Raw genomic sequence first — 17,849 nt, 5'->3', positions numbered from 1 at the left:
TTGGATAGATTGCCTATCACAGACAATCAAAAGTCAGAGATTTCAATACACTCTTAAAAATCAAGGTTGTTTATTTACATCATGGTTCCATAAAGCACATTTACCATTCATAAAACCGTTCCATTGCACAAACAGTTCTTTGGGAGGGAAAGTTATTTTCATTGTTATTTACATACAGAAAAAAATGGTTCTTTTAATAACTGTTAACTGAAAGGTTCTGTGGGGAACCCAAAATGGTGGTTCTATGACATCGCTGTGAAACCTTTTTGGAACCTTTATTTTTAAGAGAGTATGAACACACACATTTCTGTTAAATTCTTCAAAGAACTAATTATCTTAGCTATGTTATCCACAATCATTTCATAGCTGTTTTGGAAGTACTGTATACTGTAGTCTTGCTCAAAAGTGCATATACTTGCAGTATTTGCAAAATATTAATTGTTTTCACAAAATAAGAGGGATTACACAAAACTCTGGGTTCGGGCCAAATTCCAAGCTCGTAGCCCTCCCCCTGGACAGCACACCAAATACTGATACACCTTTACTCTTTCTAATTATATATAAGTGTGAACTCATGAATTAACATTTTGCAGATTATTCAAGGTGTATGTAAACTTTTGAGCACGACTGTATATCAACATTTGTCTCCATTATTGTTATTATTATTTTTTACAAGGTGTTTTAGAAACATCAGGGACAAAGTTGATTCTGCAATAACATTTCCCACTTGTTGGGGTATTCCTCAAAGTGGAGTTATTTTTGAAAGTCTTAGTCTTAAGACTTAGTCTTGGCTACAGAAAAGGTAATGCAAAGGATATTTTAAGGGTTCATTAAATCCATTCATAATGAAAACACATTCACTCGTAATCTTATGCTTAAAGGGTTAGTTCACCCAAAAATGAAAATTCTTTCATTAACACAAATGATGAAATCTGTCCCTCTATTGAAAGCCACGCAACTACCACTTTGACGCTTCAAAAAGTTTATAAAGCGATCGTAAAACTATCCATATGAATTGAGTAGTTTAGTCCATGAGAATTATCCCTTTAATGTGCTGAAATCCACAATAATGTTTCTTGTCTCATCATTACATGAATCACCTGTTATATTTTTAATTCAAAACAGCTTATTTTGACAAAAAAAAAAAAAAATCTATCCTAAAATGGTTGGCAAATATTATCTACTTAGACCTTACCTCGCACTCTTTCAACTGTGTCACACTTAAAGAATAAAGCTGAAAACTGTATCTGCTTTTGGCACGATTTATAAATAAGCAATATGAATCAGAGAGAAAATTACGTTTTATTTTAGCCTTCACACAGGCTAAAACAACACAATCACATTTTAACTTAGCTCATAGACACTGATTTTCAAATAAAATTAACACCCCTTTGGTTTATAAATACATATTAGTAGAACACTCCCATTATTTCTGTAGAATCAGTGCAAGGATACAGAGTTAAAGAGGAAACAAAGGCTCAGATTCAGCAGTGTGCTGTGAACTTACAGTATAAATGCAAAGAAAAGAATGAGGAAAGCACAGTAACAGAGGTGAACTGCATGGCCTTCAACGCCTGCAGCTCTGCTTTCCCAGTTTGAGTTGTTTTATTCTTGTAGACTGAATCAATAAAGTGTTTTTCTTTGTACAATTGTGGCTACAATATTGCAACATTGTCCCATGTCAAAGTGCATTACTCTGTCCTTCATATTTTGTCCTGTGTCCACTGTCATTGTTTAAATTCTCAGGAATGGACACTCCATACAGAAGAAAGGCATCAGGGCTTCTCTTGCTGATATTTAAAATGACAAGATATATACGTGTTAAGAGAAAGCACTAAGTATAAAAAACAATATTATGATCTACATGGACTCACGTTGGACCATGTTGTCCACCTTACCTGCATCGTGCTGTAGATCCAGGGCAGAAGGCTGGTCACTCTGCTATATACTCCTGGTTTTTGTCTTTGGCCACAACCTGCTCCCCAACTGGTAATTCCGGCCAGATACCAGCGTCCATTATCTCCCACACACATCAGTGGACCCCCACTGTCCCCCTGAGACCAACAACAAGGACGGAGAGAGAGAGAGAATGGATCTTCAGACCACTGTGAACAAACTGTAACATTTTACTTAAAGCCTTTAATGCATTATAAAAGTATATTTAATGCATTAATTAGGCCTTGTAATGCACCTTATAATGAATTGTGTGGTTTCATAAAACTGTAACCACAGTTATAAAGCATTGTTGTACTGAACTATTCATTGAACACATAATGCATTAAACGCATATCAAACAACCAATTTCAGATGTAACAAAGAATCTGGAAATATGATGCATTTTAACTGTGGTTAAAAATAATTTATGAAAATATATAATACATTATCAATACATTTAATGGATTATACATACACGTTAAGTGTTTCTAAAATATTTATTAAAATAGTGTATAGTACAATTTAAAACAAAATTGTTTTTAGAAAAGTATTTTTAATATAGAGTATATAGAAACAGTTATTTATTGAAAATGGGTCCTTTTGATGATACAGTATAATTCCCATATGTTAGTTGCACTAGATGATTTTGTTGGTTGCACTAAATTATTTATAATTATTTCTAAGAAATAAGATAATACGAAAATATTATATTCCGTTTCCTATAAGTTGTTTATATTAAAAAAAATGTGTGACATATTGGGTTAGGATTAGACCTATTATAATTTTCACATAAAATAGTTCCTAAAGCAAATGTCATCATGCTTGCATAAATGTTTGGTTAAATAAAACATATTTGCAGCACTGTGAACAACAACATACAGCATTTGCCCAAACAACAGAATAAATCAATGTCATGAGAAAAAGAAACACTGGGCGAGACTTGGCCAGTAAATAATGTATTTGCCTGAGGTCACTCTGTGGTCTAGTATTATGGACACAATGGTAGATTCACCTGACAGGAGTCTCGGCCTCCATCCATATCGCCGGCACACATCATATTCTTAGTGATGGCTCCTCTGTACACCTGACTGCTGTTACACACACGTGTGTCAATGACATCCACTGACACATCCATAAGAATTGTAGAGCTATGGTCTGTAGAGTAATGGAAACACTCACAGTCAACGCTCCAGGTCGGCTAAAAAGCTTAGAAAACAACACACACTGTGACGTGGACAAAGTTCGAAGCTCAAATCAGCAGTTTGCAAACTGTACTAGCGGGAATTTTATGAATAGTATGATTATATTTGAGGTTATATTGAGGTTATATGAGGTTATATTTCACCTAAAATCAAAATAAAAAAATCAAAGGGTATTATTTAGGATTGTAATTATTGATGTTAAAAGTATTTTTTTCTTCATTTTTACTATTTTATATAATTATATTCATTGTATTTTTGCATAAAGAAAATAAAGCCTATTAAAATATTTTTATTTGCTTTGTGACATTTTTATGACTAAGATTTCCCACCCCGATTTCTTATTTACTGTAATGTCTTCAGATGTTTTTATTTTTATGTTTTTATTTTAGAAGTTTAGTAGTAATACTCTTTATTCTCAATGATGATTGCTATCATTTAAATTAACTGCATTAACTGAAGGCAACATAACAAACACTACCATGTTGTATACATACAGAACTTTACAATTGAAATAGTATATCAGATTTTTTGTGTTGAGACTCATTTCAGGACAAGTCAGATCACATGCATAAAATCTTAATAATCATAGAAAAATGAGTTCAAATTTATTCATGCAAAATATAATTTCTTATTTCTCTCTCTCTCTCTCTGTTTTTTTTTTATTTTATTTTTTTTACCAGATTTCTGAAATTCACCCACTAAATGTTGTATGTTCACCTTCTCTCACTGTCCTGTTTAGGCAAATGATAATAATATTGTTACTCTTTGTCCCATTTTTTCCCCTCTACAATTTTCATTCATTCTCATTTTTATCTCTGTACCTGCTCCCTCTTGTGTTGTCCCAAAGCCAGATGTCCGGCACTCTAATCCATCAGAAAAGGTCTGGTCAAATGTAGGAAGGCAAATTGGCTGTATGGTATCTGTATGTGACATAGAATGTCAAGCTATTGTAGAATATTCAGAATATAAATTTATGGTTCTTTAAGGGTCACTAAATGGATTCACTGTAGGAAATGCTGTGCAAACATTTTAATTTTTGTGTGAACTACTCCAATAAGCGAATCCAACTCACTGGAGAAAGCAACAGGACTGGTGAGTTTCAGTAAGGCGATGTCATAATCATTGGTGTTCCGGTTGTAATTCGTATTCACTATAATCTTCTTCACAATTAATGGAGCCTGAGGGGTATTCTGGGAAATAGTCCCAACATAAACACGCCAGTTTCCAGAATTTGCCAATGAGCTGTGATCAAGAGAAAATATTATCATGTTAACATTTAATTTTTCATCAATGTTGTAATGACATAAATTGATTAAAAGAATGTCTGAAAACTCGCTGAAACTCAAAGCACCTATAAATAATAAACCTTTGATAATTGACACAACTAGAACATTGCATCCATCTTTGAAACATTTGCGAATCTTTTGTTTTGAATCAGTGGTCCGGAACTTGTATTGAACTCACTAAGTCACATGATTTCAGCCAATGAGGCTTTGTTATGTTATACTGTTCTAAACCTTGAATCATTTGTCGTATCTAGGTGTGGTTGCTATGGTAAACCATGATCGAGTGTCCAAAGGCCCGTTTACACCAAGCATGATAATAATAATATAATTCGTAATATAAAAAAACATCTAAATATAAAATAATAGCAGAATCCACAGCACAACCATGATGATAACAGCACAGAGAAACAATATCATTGGAATCACTTACACAGGCCTAATTATTTTTTTTTTCAGCTGATGAATGACAATGACAGCCAATCAGAATCCACCAGACCTTAAAGAGTTTGAGCATTTAAAGCACCAGATGACAAAACAGCAGCATGCGTTTAGAATAAGCAGAATAATATTGTCCACCGTATTGTTCAAATGTTTAATTCTGTCATTAATTAGCCTACTCATGTCGTTCCAAACTCATAGGATTTTCATTTTTCTTCAAAAAACAAATGAAGATCTTTTTGATGAAATTTGAGAGCTTTCTGTCCCTTCATTGACAGCTATGCAAATTACCACTTTGAGGCTTCAGAAAGTTCATAAAGAGATCGTAAAACTAATCCATATGAATCAAGTGGTTTAATCCAAATTTTCCGGATGATCGCTTGATATTATGAACAGATTGAATTTAGGCTTTTATTCACATATAAACATTCTTCAACTCAACATCTTCAACATGTTCACTTGACGTGCAATATCCAATGAGGTTCATTCTCGCGTTACGCAGCACATTTGAGCTTCAGCAAGAACCAATGAGATTAGTTCTCGGGTGTCAAGCATGTTCGGTTGAGCTTCTATTAATGTTCGCTGATCAATGTTAATATGTGAATAAAAGACTAAATTAAATATAGTTAATACCGTTTTATAATGCAAGTCAATTTTTTATTTATGTAATAAAAATTATGTCAATTCCTGCCTAATAACCAACCTTTGGAAGCAATGGGCAGCTGACACAACAAAGTCTGGAGAGATGAGTGATCCACCACAAGCATGGCGTCCATTGAAATGCAGGCTAACCTGCCAAGGCCACTGGCCCAGTTTTGAGGCCGTGCCCCCTATGATCTTGGAGGCACTTTGCTGCTTGCCACAATCTGAAACAAAAAAACAACCCAAAAAAAAAAACTATTAATTCAACAGTTCAGTGTGAGAAGGATGATCCATTTACTTGCTATCCAAACAATGTTACTTATGCAGTGAACAATGATTGAAGGTATACTGTGATGTATTACATGTATCATTTAGTTATGCGTCACAGTAATTTGATGTAAACTGCGATCATATTTATTTTTACCTGTGCACTCAAGTGAAACTGCACTGTTGTTCAAACAGCTCGAGCTGAAAAAACAAAAATCGTGAAAGACAGATATTACGGACTATTGAGGAAGTTATTACCCTGACAACACAAAAGGTCTTATCCCAGCTAACAGGGAGTATTCTCAGAACTTTAGGTAACATTCTGGAAAGGTTCCCCCATATGAACAAACATTGTTCCAGTAACATTGATGAAAAGCTTCCACGTGATGTCAAACCCCACAATCTCATGAAAGTGCGTATCTATACCACGAATGTTATTCCTCGTTCCATTTATACGCCAAAAATGTTTTTTGTGTGGATATGCTGCACACTGAAAGGATTAGGGGTGGGGAGTGCGTGCGTACACCCCATAAAGTGCGTATTATATGCACGTGAAAACTGTTTATAATATGCACGCAAAAACTATCTTTGGCGTATAAATGGGACGAGAAATAACATTCGTTGTATACGCACTTTCATGAGATCAGGCTGGAACGCCCACCTGGAGGGTGAAACTTTCCTCCATTGCCCGCAAGTCATTTTTACCAGGTTTAAACTAAGTACTAATAAAGTAAGACAGTGATATTAAAATACCAAATTCAATATATACCTTATTGATGATGTAAACTATACAAAGGCAAGCAGATGAACCCAGAATATAAACGTCTAATTATGCATTTTTCCACTGAAAACCATTATAAAGAAAACGCTTAACCATTTAGCCTGTTGCATTGCGTTCATATTCTGGGTTCATCTGCACACCTGTATATAATATTCATCATAAATAAGGTGTATATACTAAGTTTGATCTTTCCCTGCCACTGACAGAATTTTTCAGTTCTCCTCCCCCCCCCACCCCCCACAGTTATACGGTAGGGGGCGCTATTACACATCTGCTAAACGAGTAGGCTACTGAATCTCCGGATCAAAACAGGTAAAAAAGGAGCATAAACAAAAGATAAAAGCATTGCTAACGCACGTTGTAGTCTTTAGAAAAAAAAAACGTGATTTTCTCAGCTTTTTGTTCAAAATGTTGCTTTTTATATATAAAACTCACCCTGAGTCACCCACTTCAAGTTCTCTGAGTTTCTGTTCTTTCTTTTGATAAATTGCATGTTCAGATATTCATACAACAAAATATTCTGGAAGCCACTACATTTTTAAGAAAATGATCAAAAATGCTGGAAGGGAAAGTTTTAGTACATTAAGGCATGTTTGAAGATTCAGAAACTTTTTCATAACTTGAATGTTAGCGAAACGTTTTAGATCATCTTTTTGTTAGCTGGGATACTGTTCTACAATCTGCACTTGTTTTGATCTGGCCTTACCTGACACTGACCAGACCCTGTATAAGTTTGGCTGATGTAGATCCTACAGTAAGGGCTACGGACATCTCGCTATTCACTGGACTTGATGCATAAGACCTAAGGGAAAATAAACACAAGACATCAGCTATATTAAAATAGATTTTGTTGGAACAAGATTCATATTTTGGTTAAATCTGGACCATTAAGTGTTCACCCAATGAAAATCACCCACAAATGAAAAATCAGTCATCATTCATTCTACCCATTATGATGTTCCAAACCTGTATGACTTTCTTTCTATCCTGGAGAACAGAATACAATATTTTGCAAATGTACAAGTCATATGGACTTTTATGTTGCTTTTAGTGCTCTAGATGGACCCTAGTCGCTGCTGACCAAGAGCTGCATGAACATTCTTCAAAATTTCATATTGTGTTCTACTAAGAAAAGAAAGTCATATGGGTTTGTTCCAACTAGTAAATGGTAGCAGAATTTAAAGAAATATTCTTGTTAGTGATGGATAAATATGTTTACCCTCTAAAGCCCAGTTGTTCACAGATCTGGTCAGCATAACTCTTATCCAATCCCTGATAACACACTGGAAGGAATCGACCATCCTGAGCAGTTCTGACCTGCAACACTCCACCTTTACCAAATCTCACTGAGAACATTGGAAAGGAATGTTAAACAGTGAAATTACATTTCCTTAAATATTTTTATTTTACTTGTTTAACAGTAAACATATCTGACAATCATTCAAACAACTTTAATATACTTGAGATATTGCAATATATTTTGTATTATTTACATACTATTATAGTATTTATTAATATTTTGAATTGGCCTTTTTTTTAAATTTTCATTTCATTTTATAATTTACATTTTTAGCTATGGCGATTTTAGTTACTTCAATTTTATTTCATTAAGTTAAGGCATTTTTATTTTATTTATTATAATATTTATATTTTATTTTAATTACCAAAAAAAATAGTTTAAATAATTTAAGTTAACAATAACAATACGGTATAGAATTAGCTTAATTTTACTTTTTTACTTTAGCTGTAATTTAATATTTAAAAAAAATACTAATCTGGTAAGAATTGTTTTTGCTTTTGTCAGATGTAATGGTTTTGTTTTGTAGATACAATTTATCAGATGTTGTTTTATGGTGCAACTTGCAATGTAGTTTTTAACGGCCATTTTCTTCATAACAATAAATAGAGACCTTACCGTGTACTGTAAATGTTTATTGCAGTCCAGTAAGTTTCTGGCTAATCTTCAAATTTTAGTTGTCTTATCAAGACATGTCAACCTTGTGGTTTTCATCAAAGTATTACCCGGAACACTCAACCAATAATATCTTTGTAATGTTCCCCTAAATGAATCAGTTACATCTGATAGTCCGCCTCTTTGTTGTAGAAAGTGAGCTCACCGCAGTTGGTCTCATCGCTGGCCTGTTGGCAGTCTTTGATGCCATCACACTTTATGGAGGAGTTGGGGCAGATGTCAGACCCCTTTATGTCGTCATGCGTCTCGTGGACTTCATTGCAATCTTTTCCCTTGCAATTGTCCTCATAATGGACGGAATATGACTTGGATCCGTAACGCACTATCCCGATAAGTGAGAGAGCGGCAAAGAGAAAAATCAGTGAAAGGAGTTAAGGTACAAGGTGAGCATTAATGGCGATTCCTGTCATTACCTCCAAGCCAGATGGCCAGTCCAATGAGAAACAACAGCAACAGCACACCTCCCCATCCACACCAACACTTGCCACTCTGTCCACAAGACTCCTGCCTTTTTTGAGGAGCTGAAGGAACAAGAACAAATCAGCAATCCAACTAAACTAATGTCCCACATTTGAGATCAAAAGTGTGTAGCACTACTATAATTGTAGGTGAGTCGAGGACTGTTCATTTAATCAAAAATACATTTGAATACAATTTATTAAGACAATGGGCCCTATCATACACCTAGTGGAAGGCAGCGCCAGGCAAGTGTGTTTTGCTAGTTTCAGCCCGACGCAGTTATCATTTTCACAATCCTGCGCCACGTTGTTAAAATAGAAAATGCATTTGCACCCATCTGTTCGCCCATGGGCGTGCTGGTCTGAAAACGAGGTGTGTTCGGGCGCATTGTCGGTGCGTTGCTATTTTGAGGCAACTGAAATAGTATTTTTTTTTTTTTAAATGGCACGTTAGTAATGTGTGCCTATTGGTGGGTCCACAACGCGCCTACACTTAGATGGTCTGCATGCGCGCTTTAATCTTGTGCACGAGAAGCTCAGTTCCCTCGCTAAAGAAGCGTTCAGTTTTTCCCGCTTGCAAATTCTGCCATGTAAATAGCAAATCCGCCATGGCGCGAACGCAACTGGCTTTTAAAGGGAATGGGAGAAACAAACCCTTTTAGACCATGCGCCTGGTGAGCCAACCATTTTTCCCGTCGTTAAACTAGCAGAAGTGGATTCGGAAAAGCCCTAAGTGCACTTTCTCCATGTGCTTTAGACCATGCGCTGAGATTATTAAAATAGGGCCCAATGACTTCAATATACATTGTCTATTATGAACATTTTCAATTTCTGAATTAACTGTAATTTTTGTTTGTTTGTTTGTTTTTTTGGTGGGGTTTGAAGTAAAAAATGTTTAGGTGGTGTAACTGTCTGGAGAATGCAATGTTGAAAAATGTAGAAAATACATGAGGTAATAGTTTGGCAGTCTTTTCTTGTTATTGTAAAACAATTATTAATTAAAAAACAAAAATATACTGTGGTGAGGAATTAGGAATACATTCCCATGATTTGATAATTTGTTCATCCGCATGATTTAACAAAATTAAAATGAGGGAACAAATTAGTACAATGTGGCCACTATTTAACAAGAATGAGGGCAGGGCCGTGCACAGACATTTTGAGGGGCAGTGGCCTAAACCAAAAAAAGGGGCACTAAGGGGGTGGTTGCTTGTTAAAGCAAATTACACATTGTACGTTATATTGTATTTCTTTACATGAGCAGGATCAGGGGCGTCATGCAAACCAAAATTCTGGGGGGGCACAATCTGAGACGTTGCAATTGTTTTCTGCCGGGTGATATGGATCATGTTAGGAGGGGTCAGGGGATTTCTCCCCCTGAAAATTTTTAAATTCTGGCTGCTAAACATAACATTTCAATGCAGTTTGGGTGGGAGGGACAGAATTACCTTAACAGAGCTAGCAGCAACCCTCCTCTATCTGAGTACGAAGTTAAAGTATCTATTTTGTAAGTTTATGTAAAAGACAGGTTGATGAAAGAACTGTAAACTCAAATTCAAAAGCTTTTGAAGTCTACTTCATTAAAGCATGTTTACACACACACTTACTGTAGCCTACACTTATGCCTACTACACATGATTTTAAAAACAGTACCATTGCAGTTTTTATGTTATGATTTTAAATTGGTATGTGACCTAAGAACGATCTTACATTAAAGGTACATAAAGGTGCTGAGGTCTGACTTTGTGGTGCTCTGAAATTAAGTTATTTTAATATTAATATGTGAAGAACTTTGAAAGTTTGACAACTAGTTTACGGTTAGACTAGGCTAGCTATCGATAACGTTACACTGACACACAACTTAAGTTAATGCTCTGAATTCGCAGCTAATATCAAATCCATAACTTTTTGATCAAGTTAAAATTTCCAGGTCAACCACAAATAATCCAACTACCTTTTAATATCATCCGATAACTAATTCAATGCCGATTTGTTGCTTTGCCCACTTACCACTTCAAGACCATCTGTAAAACATCGCCAGCTCAACGTGTGAGACGAGTGAGTTGCTTGAACATACACAGCAAAGATTATAGAGCGCTATGTGCGTAGCGCTCTAGATTTGATATACACAGACACCATATTAGGAAAAAGGCGCAGGCTGATGCTGACCGATTTATAACACATCCAGAAGAATACATTTGAGTCGTTATAGGAAAAATCTGAGGGAGCACGTGCCCCCTCACTTTGAATGGGCATGACGCCACTGAGCAGGATCTGATGGATTTTGTAACAGGAAACCTCACAAACAAGACCTTGTAAATTGGCATGACTGTGTGTCAAGGTCAGAAAGTTTCATATATATTTATTTTTCCTGCCTAATTGGGCTTGAACAGTTAAATACATGTACTTATGTGTCAAAATGCCTGTCTTTGCAAGTATCCTCGTAGACAGTCATTTATTTCTTAAGTGAACGTAAACAGTTGAGAACGAAAATGCACAAGTATATTGGATCCATGCATTCGGTCTTAAAGTGACAGCAACCTAATATAAAAAAAGATTAAAATTTTTATAAAAAATTTTGAAAATAAATGCTATTAAGCTTTTTGCTTAAATGCTATTCCATTTGAAATTGTAAACATTTAAAAAAAAATCAGCACAATCATTACGTTTCTAAGAATTTGATACATGCTTTTTAAACCAATTTTTTAAACCTTTTTAAACCAAAGTCTTTAAACATCCTTATTTTCCAGTTTTAATGTTATAAATTTGAGTCTCAAGCATTGCAGCTAGAACTGCCCTCCCTTCTTTGATTATGATCAATTTGTAAAAACAGTATGAAGATATTAGCTTCATTTAGCAAGATCATATTATGTAGAAAGCTTTTTTTATGGGAAGCACCAAATCAGAGCGAATAAATAGATTCAGTACTTACCAACAACTCGCTGTGTGACGATGACAGCTGACACCTGAACTTGTGCTGGAACCTTCTGAACATAGTATGGCACAGTTTTCTGTGCGACACCATATCTGTCCTGACAAATCACTTCCTCGTAGGTCATAGGAGGGGTCTGTGGGTCCACTGCCACAGAGTAGTATGGCGGAGGAAGGTCCTTCTACAAAAGAGAAAGTGAAAGAAACAACTTCTATAAATGAGAATGAACACTTGCCCTTTTTCTATCATCTCTATTATCGTTGGTGTGGTTTGACAAGTTCATGTAAAATCTTTTTAACATACATAGGATGCCACACATTGCTCTTAGTAGAATTTGTTTGTGTGCCTTGTCCTAAATAATTACAATGCCTTACTCCCCAAGTATTCTATGAGTTCTGCATTCTAGTCAAATGCCATAACAAATATGTCAATATACTTGTATTTCTAGGTTTTACTCCTCACGGTTTTTTGTTTTTTTTTGTTTTTAAGGTGCCATGAAATTTTGTGATGCACAGCCAAATAAAACAATTTCCTGAATGAGAAAACAAAATTAACTTTTTTTATCCTATTTTTGGAGTTACTGACTTTGGTGCCTAATTCAAGGCCTAATTGTGTTTACTATTTTCTTTTAAAAAAACTTGTATTAGATTGTTGTTGTATGCTACATAAGTTTAATAGTTATTTGATGTAGTAAATACTTAAACATAGAGTGTAATTTGATTCGTTGGTCACTAAAATGGGATCAAATCTGATCACTGAGGCTGTGTTTGCACTGACTGCATTCTCCATCAACATAACCTCCTATATTGACAATCTGTACAAAATTTGAAGTTTAACCTAAACTGCCATTTGTATTAGACCACAATGCTTGAGTTTCGTTCATTTCCTTGTCTTGCTCATTTTCACCCCATTGATTGTATTGGTTCAGACTGCCCAATCCATTATCACCCATGATAAGACTGAACAGATGCAACCAGGCAGGGTATTCTGTTCAGGCACTGTATTCTGGGAAAGACTTTGTCTTGATGAATGGTAGGCAGATTGCCTCTGACAATGTGTAGATGTCTTCATGCTGATTTGTAACCTAGACAATATGGTCATAAGAATCGAATGGTTTGCTTCCTTGTCAGCACAACAGTCCTATAAAGAATACACCATTTCTTCTTCTTCTGAATGGATGGATTTCATTACAGGAAGTATTTATTTTACAGGAATAGTTCAGTAAAGGATTGCAAACTCGTATTTCTTCTGTTGAATACAAAAGAAGTTCTGATGATGACTGATCACTAACACTTCAAGCTTCAAACATTATGCAAATAAAAGTTGTCCAATCCAAACCAAACATTAATCACTTGTGACTAAATAATTTGAGTCAGTAAGCTGCTTTCTAGAACTGGATCAGTCCACTTCATGAACGAACCAACTGATTTATTGAAAAGTTGATCAAAAATAATCAAGATAAACAATTATTTTGATGATTTTCTCTAATCTTGGAGGGTGTGGATTTCAATCTGTGAGAAAAATAAGTATTAGTTTTATTTCTTGGTGGTTTGTCTAGAATGTTTATGAGGGTAGTTGCAGTATTTCTAGTAAGTACTGAAGTTCCGTTCACATGGTTAATTGGAATAGCTACTTGATTCTGACTAGTCAATTGCGCCAACTTTTAACACAACTTTAAAGTTGGCATGAAATCAACGTTGTGATAGTCTTTTATTCCCTATTGTGACACATATCCAAGTGAAACAGTTTCTCTAACAAGAAAAAAATGTAGGGCGGGACTTTTGTCCAAGGGGAATTGATTGGATGGTTGTGGTTTTCTATTGGTGGATCTCCTGTGAGTGACAGGTTGCAGAGTCGCAGAGTGACAGAGTGACATTTTTGATTTAAGATTATTCAAAAAATAATGTTGTGCATTATAATAAAGAATATTTAATAAACTGCAATATTACATAAAAACAAGAATTGTACATTTCTGACTTTATGGTGACTTGACATGTGAATTCCTTTTCACAGTGCACCATGTCTGTCAATACAGATGTCTTTCTTCATCAAAACACATTTCACAGGATCGCAGACAGGTCTAGATATTAAACCTGCTAAATATCTGTCATCTGTTATTAGTCTTTGAAAATTGACTCACAGCGATAGTCACTCACGCGCATCAGCACTGTTTTGTCTCCATTTTAACAGTCAGCGAGTGGGAAATCATGGCTAAAATCATAGTGTCAGGGTGACATTACTACTAATTATTTTTACTATTATTATTAATTAATTATTTTCTCATGTAACGATTGAGGTAAAAATGACTTGATAGCACTTCAGAGGCCAGTTGCATATATATTTTTTTAAGACTGTGTCTTAAAAACTAGTCTGACCAACTAGTTAGGGGTAATCAGCCTTACCTTTCAGATTCAAATGAGATTAATCTACCTTTTTATGGGACTTTTAAAAGTCATTACAATCCACGTCACGGTCCTGACCACCCAGTTGGAGTTGATTTGGTGATAATGACCAGCTTGACTACACATTATCCATTACATGTTGCATAGTCTATTGCAGAACACCTTTGGAAACTATGCAGTTTAACCAGATGCTTTGTAATGCAGTACTGAGTTGTGTTTTGTGACTGATGTATTTTGAAGGCCACAGCCTACCTCACTTTAATTTCCAGTTCAATGGCCTCTTTTAAAAGATGTCTACCTCTTGAGTCTAGTGAGTAGGCGTGTAAGTGTTTGCCCTGCTACACCAAATAACAATACACCTGTCTGTTTACACCCGCAGTGTCACCAAAACTACGTATGTTTCACACACTGCCAAGATTTGACCGGTGGGCCATGTTTTCTGGGTTTTGAATGTGTATTAAATTCACATTGTATTGATGTAATTTTTGCATGATTCAACACCACTTTTCATACCACAGCTTAGAGCCTGCATGGAAGGTGTTTTTTTGGTTATTACCTGCCTAATAGGTTATTAAATATGGTTGCTTAACTTGCTTAACCCATTCAACCAGACCAGTCATATTTGTTACCAAAATCACATTTAGTTGTTGATATTTTAGATAGAGTTTTCAACTATTTAGTTGATCGTTTTTGCTGTAGTGCCACTAATGCCTTCTTTGTGATGTCAAATGAGAATTGGTCAAAATAACGTTATAATAATCATTATAATATTTCTTTGAGTAATCATTAAACATAGGCTACTTAACAATATTTATATTTAACTACCCTGGTCTAGAATGATGACTCTTAAATTGACAATACTGAGAACAATACTGACTCTAGTTTCAGTCTAGAATGAATAGTGGGTTTCTGTCTGACATGCATGTATCCTGCATGCGTGTTATTCAACTACCTCAAAATCCTAGATTATCTTTAAATTCTTCTTTAGCATTAAGTGGGTTATACAACAATTCCTTCAGGTGATACAGTCAGCTAAAATTTTAAAATATATGCCTTCAAAAAATTTGACCAATGAGATGTTTTTTGGGTCTCACTTTTCAGCGTTTGAAACCAAAGCTTAGACAGGGAATGAGAAAGTTTTCAGGTCAATGTGGAAGAACTGGTTTGTCAAAACTTTTACCATTATCTAAAATAGCATGATCTGCAATATATATAAAGCAATTATCAGCAAACTACTATAATATATCTATAATATATACTACAGCAAACTATATATATATATATATATATATATATATATATATATATATATATATATATATATCTTTAGTGTTTAATGCATTAACTTTAACTGAGGAACAAGATATATATAGATATATATTAGCAGATCATCACCATATTTTTACTTTAATATAATCATTTAGGTGACACTTTATATTAGGGTCCTATTATACCATCAGTTAATGCATTAACTAACATTAACAATGAATTTATTCCTCTTTGTTAAAAAATACATTCATTGTTAGTCCACATTAGCTCAAGTCCACTGAATAATATGAACATATGCAACTGTAATTGTTAGTTCACACTAACTATTGTTAACAAATGGAACCTTATTCTAAAGTACATACAGTTTATTTATAATTCTTATAATTTCTTGATCATGTAGCTCAGTAAATAGGCCTTCTTTTAGTTTGTGATTCCCAAACTTGATAAATGTGGGAAAAATGTTAATGCCACAACTCCTAATGAGTGTGTGTCACATATTGGTAATGCATTAATGCTTTTGTTTAATTGTTTAATCACACTTAAGATTAATCACACTTCAAAAATCATTTGAACCAATTAACAGCTTTATTTTTATTTTTATTTGCCATTTCTATTTCATTGTTTTAACAAAGCAAAACAAAAACTTTCTTATAGTACTCTCTGGTACTCAACATGCAAGCCAGACCCTTACAAATGCATTTATATAAAAAGTCCACTGAAATAAACCACACTATATAAAACACTAACATGTCACACATGCATGTTACATTTATATAAATACAAAAGCATACACTCAAAACTATCCTGTCTTACCGTTTCATTGTCTGCCATTTCGCACAGGAGTGAGATGGTTAGATCCAAAAGTGACTATATATTTGGGTGGACGGGATTTCAACCTTTCTCTACAATCCTAATGGAAAAATGAGACCCACTTTTCCATTTTTCACCTGCTTTTCAAAACATAGTTAGGACTGCCCTCTTATCCTCCCTCTTTTAGCTTCAATGTAGGAATGCTAGCGTCACACCTACCCGACCAGTTTCACGACACCAGAGCCCTGCATCTCTTCTCTCCTCCCCTCAGGCTCACCTGGAAACGATGAGCTAAAAATAGTTTCATATCAAAATAACTTCCCTGTTGGAAAGTTATCAATATTGTTTCATTTCTCAGCAACTGGCATGCTTAATTCATATTGTAAAGTAATGTTGCCTTTCTACACCACTGTGTTCACTCCACCTTCATGTTTACAATTTAATGCGTTGAGAAAAAAAAAACCCACTAGTCAACATTTGAAGTGGATCAAAAAAGTTCATCAAAGTTGTCCTAAGACAAGAACGGGTATTGTTCAACATTCATGTATAAATTTGATGAAAGGTTTTGATCCACTTCAAATGTTGCCTACGGTAGTTCTGTTGGATAGATCAGTACTTGGACTAAATGCATAAAACACGCGTAAACATGGACATCAAAGTTGCAAAATCCCCAACAATGAGGACGCGGACTTATTTAGGCATAATTTCAGTCAGGAAGATAGAAAAATCCTTTATAAACTACTTGTTGTATTTGGGAGGCCGATAGGGAATGTTAAGGTATGTCATGCAGTGTTGCATTATGGGACGTTGGGGCCATCTTTACAGGCACGATCTATGTTTACCTTTTGTATGATAGTGGGTGTGTTTGGCTAAAACGAGGGAAATTGAAGAAGAACGGAAGAAATGGAGAAGTTTAAAGAAAAAGAGAAGGGACCTAAATGCCACTGCCAAAAAACGTTATTTGTACAAACTGTCCACGATAAACAACGTTGATACATATGATTTAGTTCTGGTGTTCGTTTTAGTAGCCTAGACTAAATTGATTACCATTGTACATAATGTCCTAGCTATTTGACCTGAGAAGCAGCTCTCATAGTTAATGTTAGCTTACTATTTTCAGCATATGTTTTCATAGGTTGTGCAAGAAAAAAAGGGTTGTTCATACTTTATAATGCCACAAGATGGGGTAATTGTAAAATACAACTGTGCCTTATTGTCATCAGTTAATGTTGACACATGTAAAAATTAGGGTATTTGGTATTTTATTTTAAAATAGTTTGATTTATCTTTGCCCATCCCAGTTTATATGTACTTAAAGGGATAGTTCACCCAAAAATGAAAATTCTGTCAGTATTTACTCACCCTCATGTTGTTCCAACCCCGTAAAATCTTCGGAACACGAATTAAGATATTTTTGATTAAATCTGAGATCTGGATCACTCCTCCATAGGCTTC

The 17,849-nt window shown here is 34.9% G+C and overlaps 1 protein-coding gene across 1 annotated transcript; it reads right to left on the bottom strand.

The window, feature by feature from the left end:
- Positions 1–1,248: 1,248 nt before the first annotated feature.
- Positions 1,249–16,596, bottom strand: tmprss13a (transmembrane serine protease 13a). The gene is made up of 13 exons (XM_077208943.1): positions 16,398–16,596; positions 11,914–12,094; positions 8,937–9,044; positions 8,669–8,845; positions 7,771–7,897; positions 7,258–7,353; positions 5,928–5,971; positions 5,565–5,727; positions 4,210–4,379; positions 3,959–4,057; positions 2,948–3,090; positions 1,899–2,054; positions 1,249–1,790 (listed from the first exon to the last, which is right to left on the bottom strand). The coding sequence occupies exons 1-13, from the start codon at positions 16,413–16,415 to the stop codon at positions 1,776–1,778; spliced, it is 1,497 nt and encodes a 498-aa protein (XP_077065058.1). The 5' UTR covers positions 16,416–16,596; the 3' UTR covers positions 1,249–1,775.
- Between the last annotated feature and the right edge of the window lie 1,253 nt (positions 16,597–17,849).

Source organism: Siphateles boraxobius, unplaced genomic scaffold (genome assembly GCF_051911475.1).
Source record: "Siphateles boraxobius isolate OS27281-9 unplaced genomic scaffold, OSU_SipBor_1 6, whole genome shotgun sequence".
NCBI lineage: Eukaryota > Metazoa > Chordata > Actinopteri > Cypriniformes > Leuciscidae > Siphateles > Siphateles boraxobius.
This window is presented reverse-complemented; position numbering and strand designations above follow the sequence as displayed.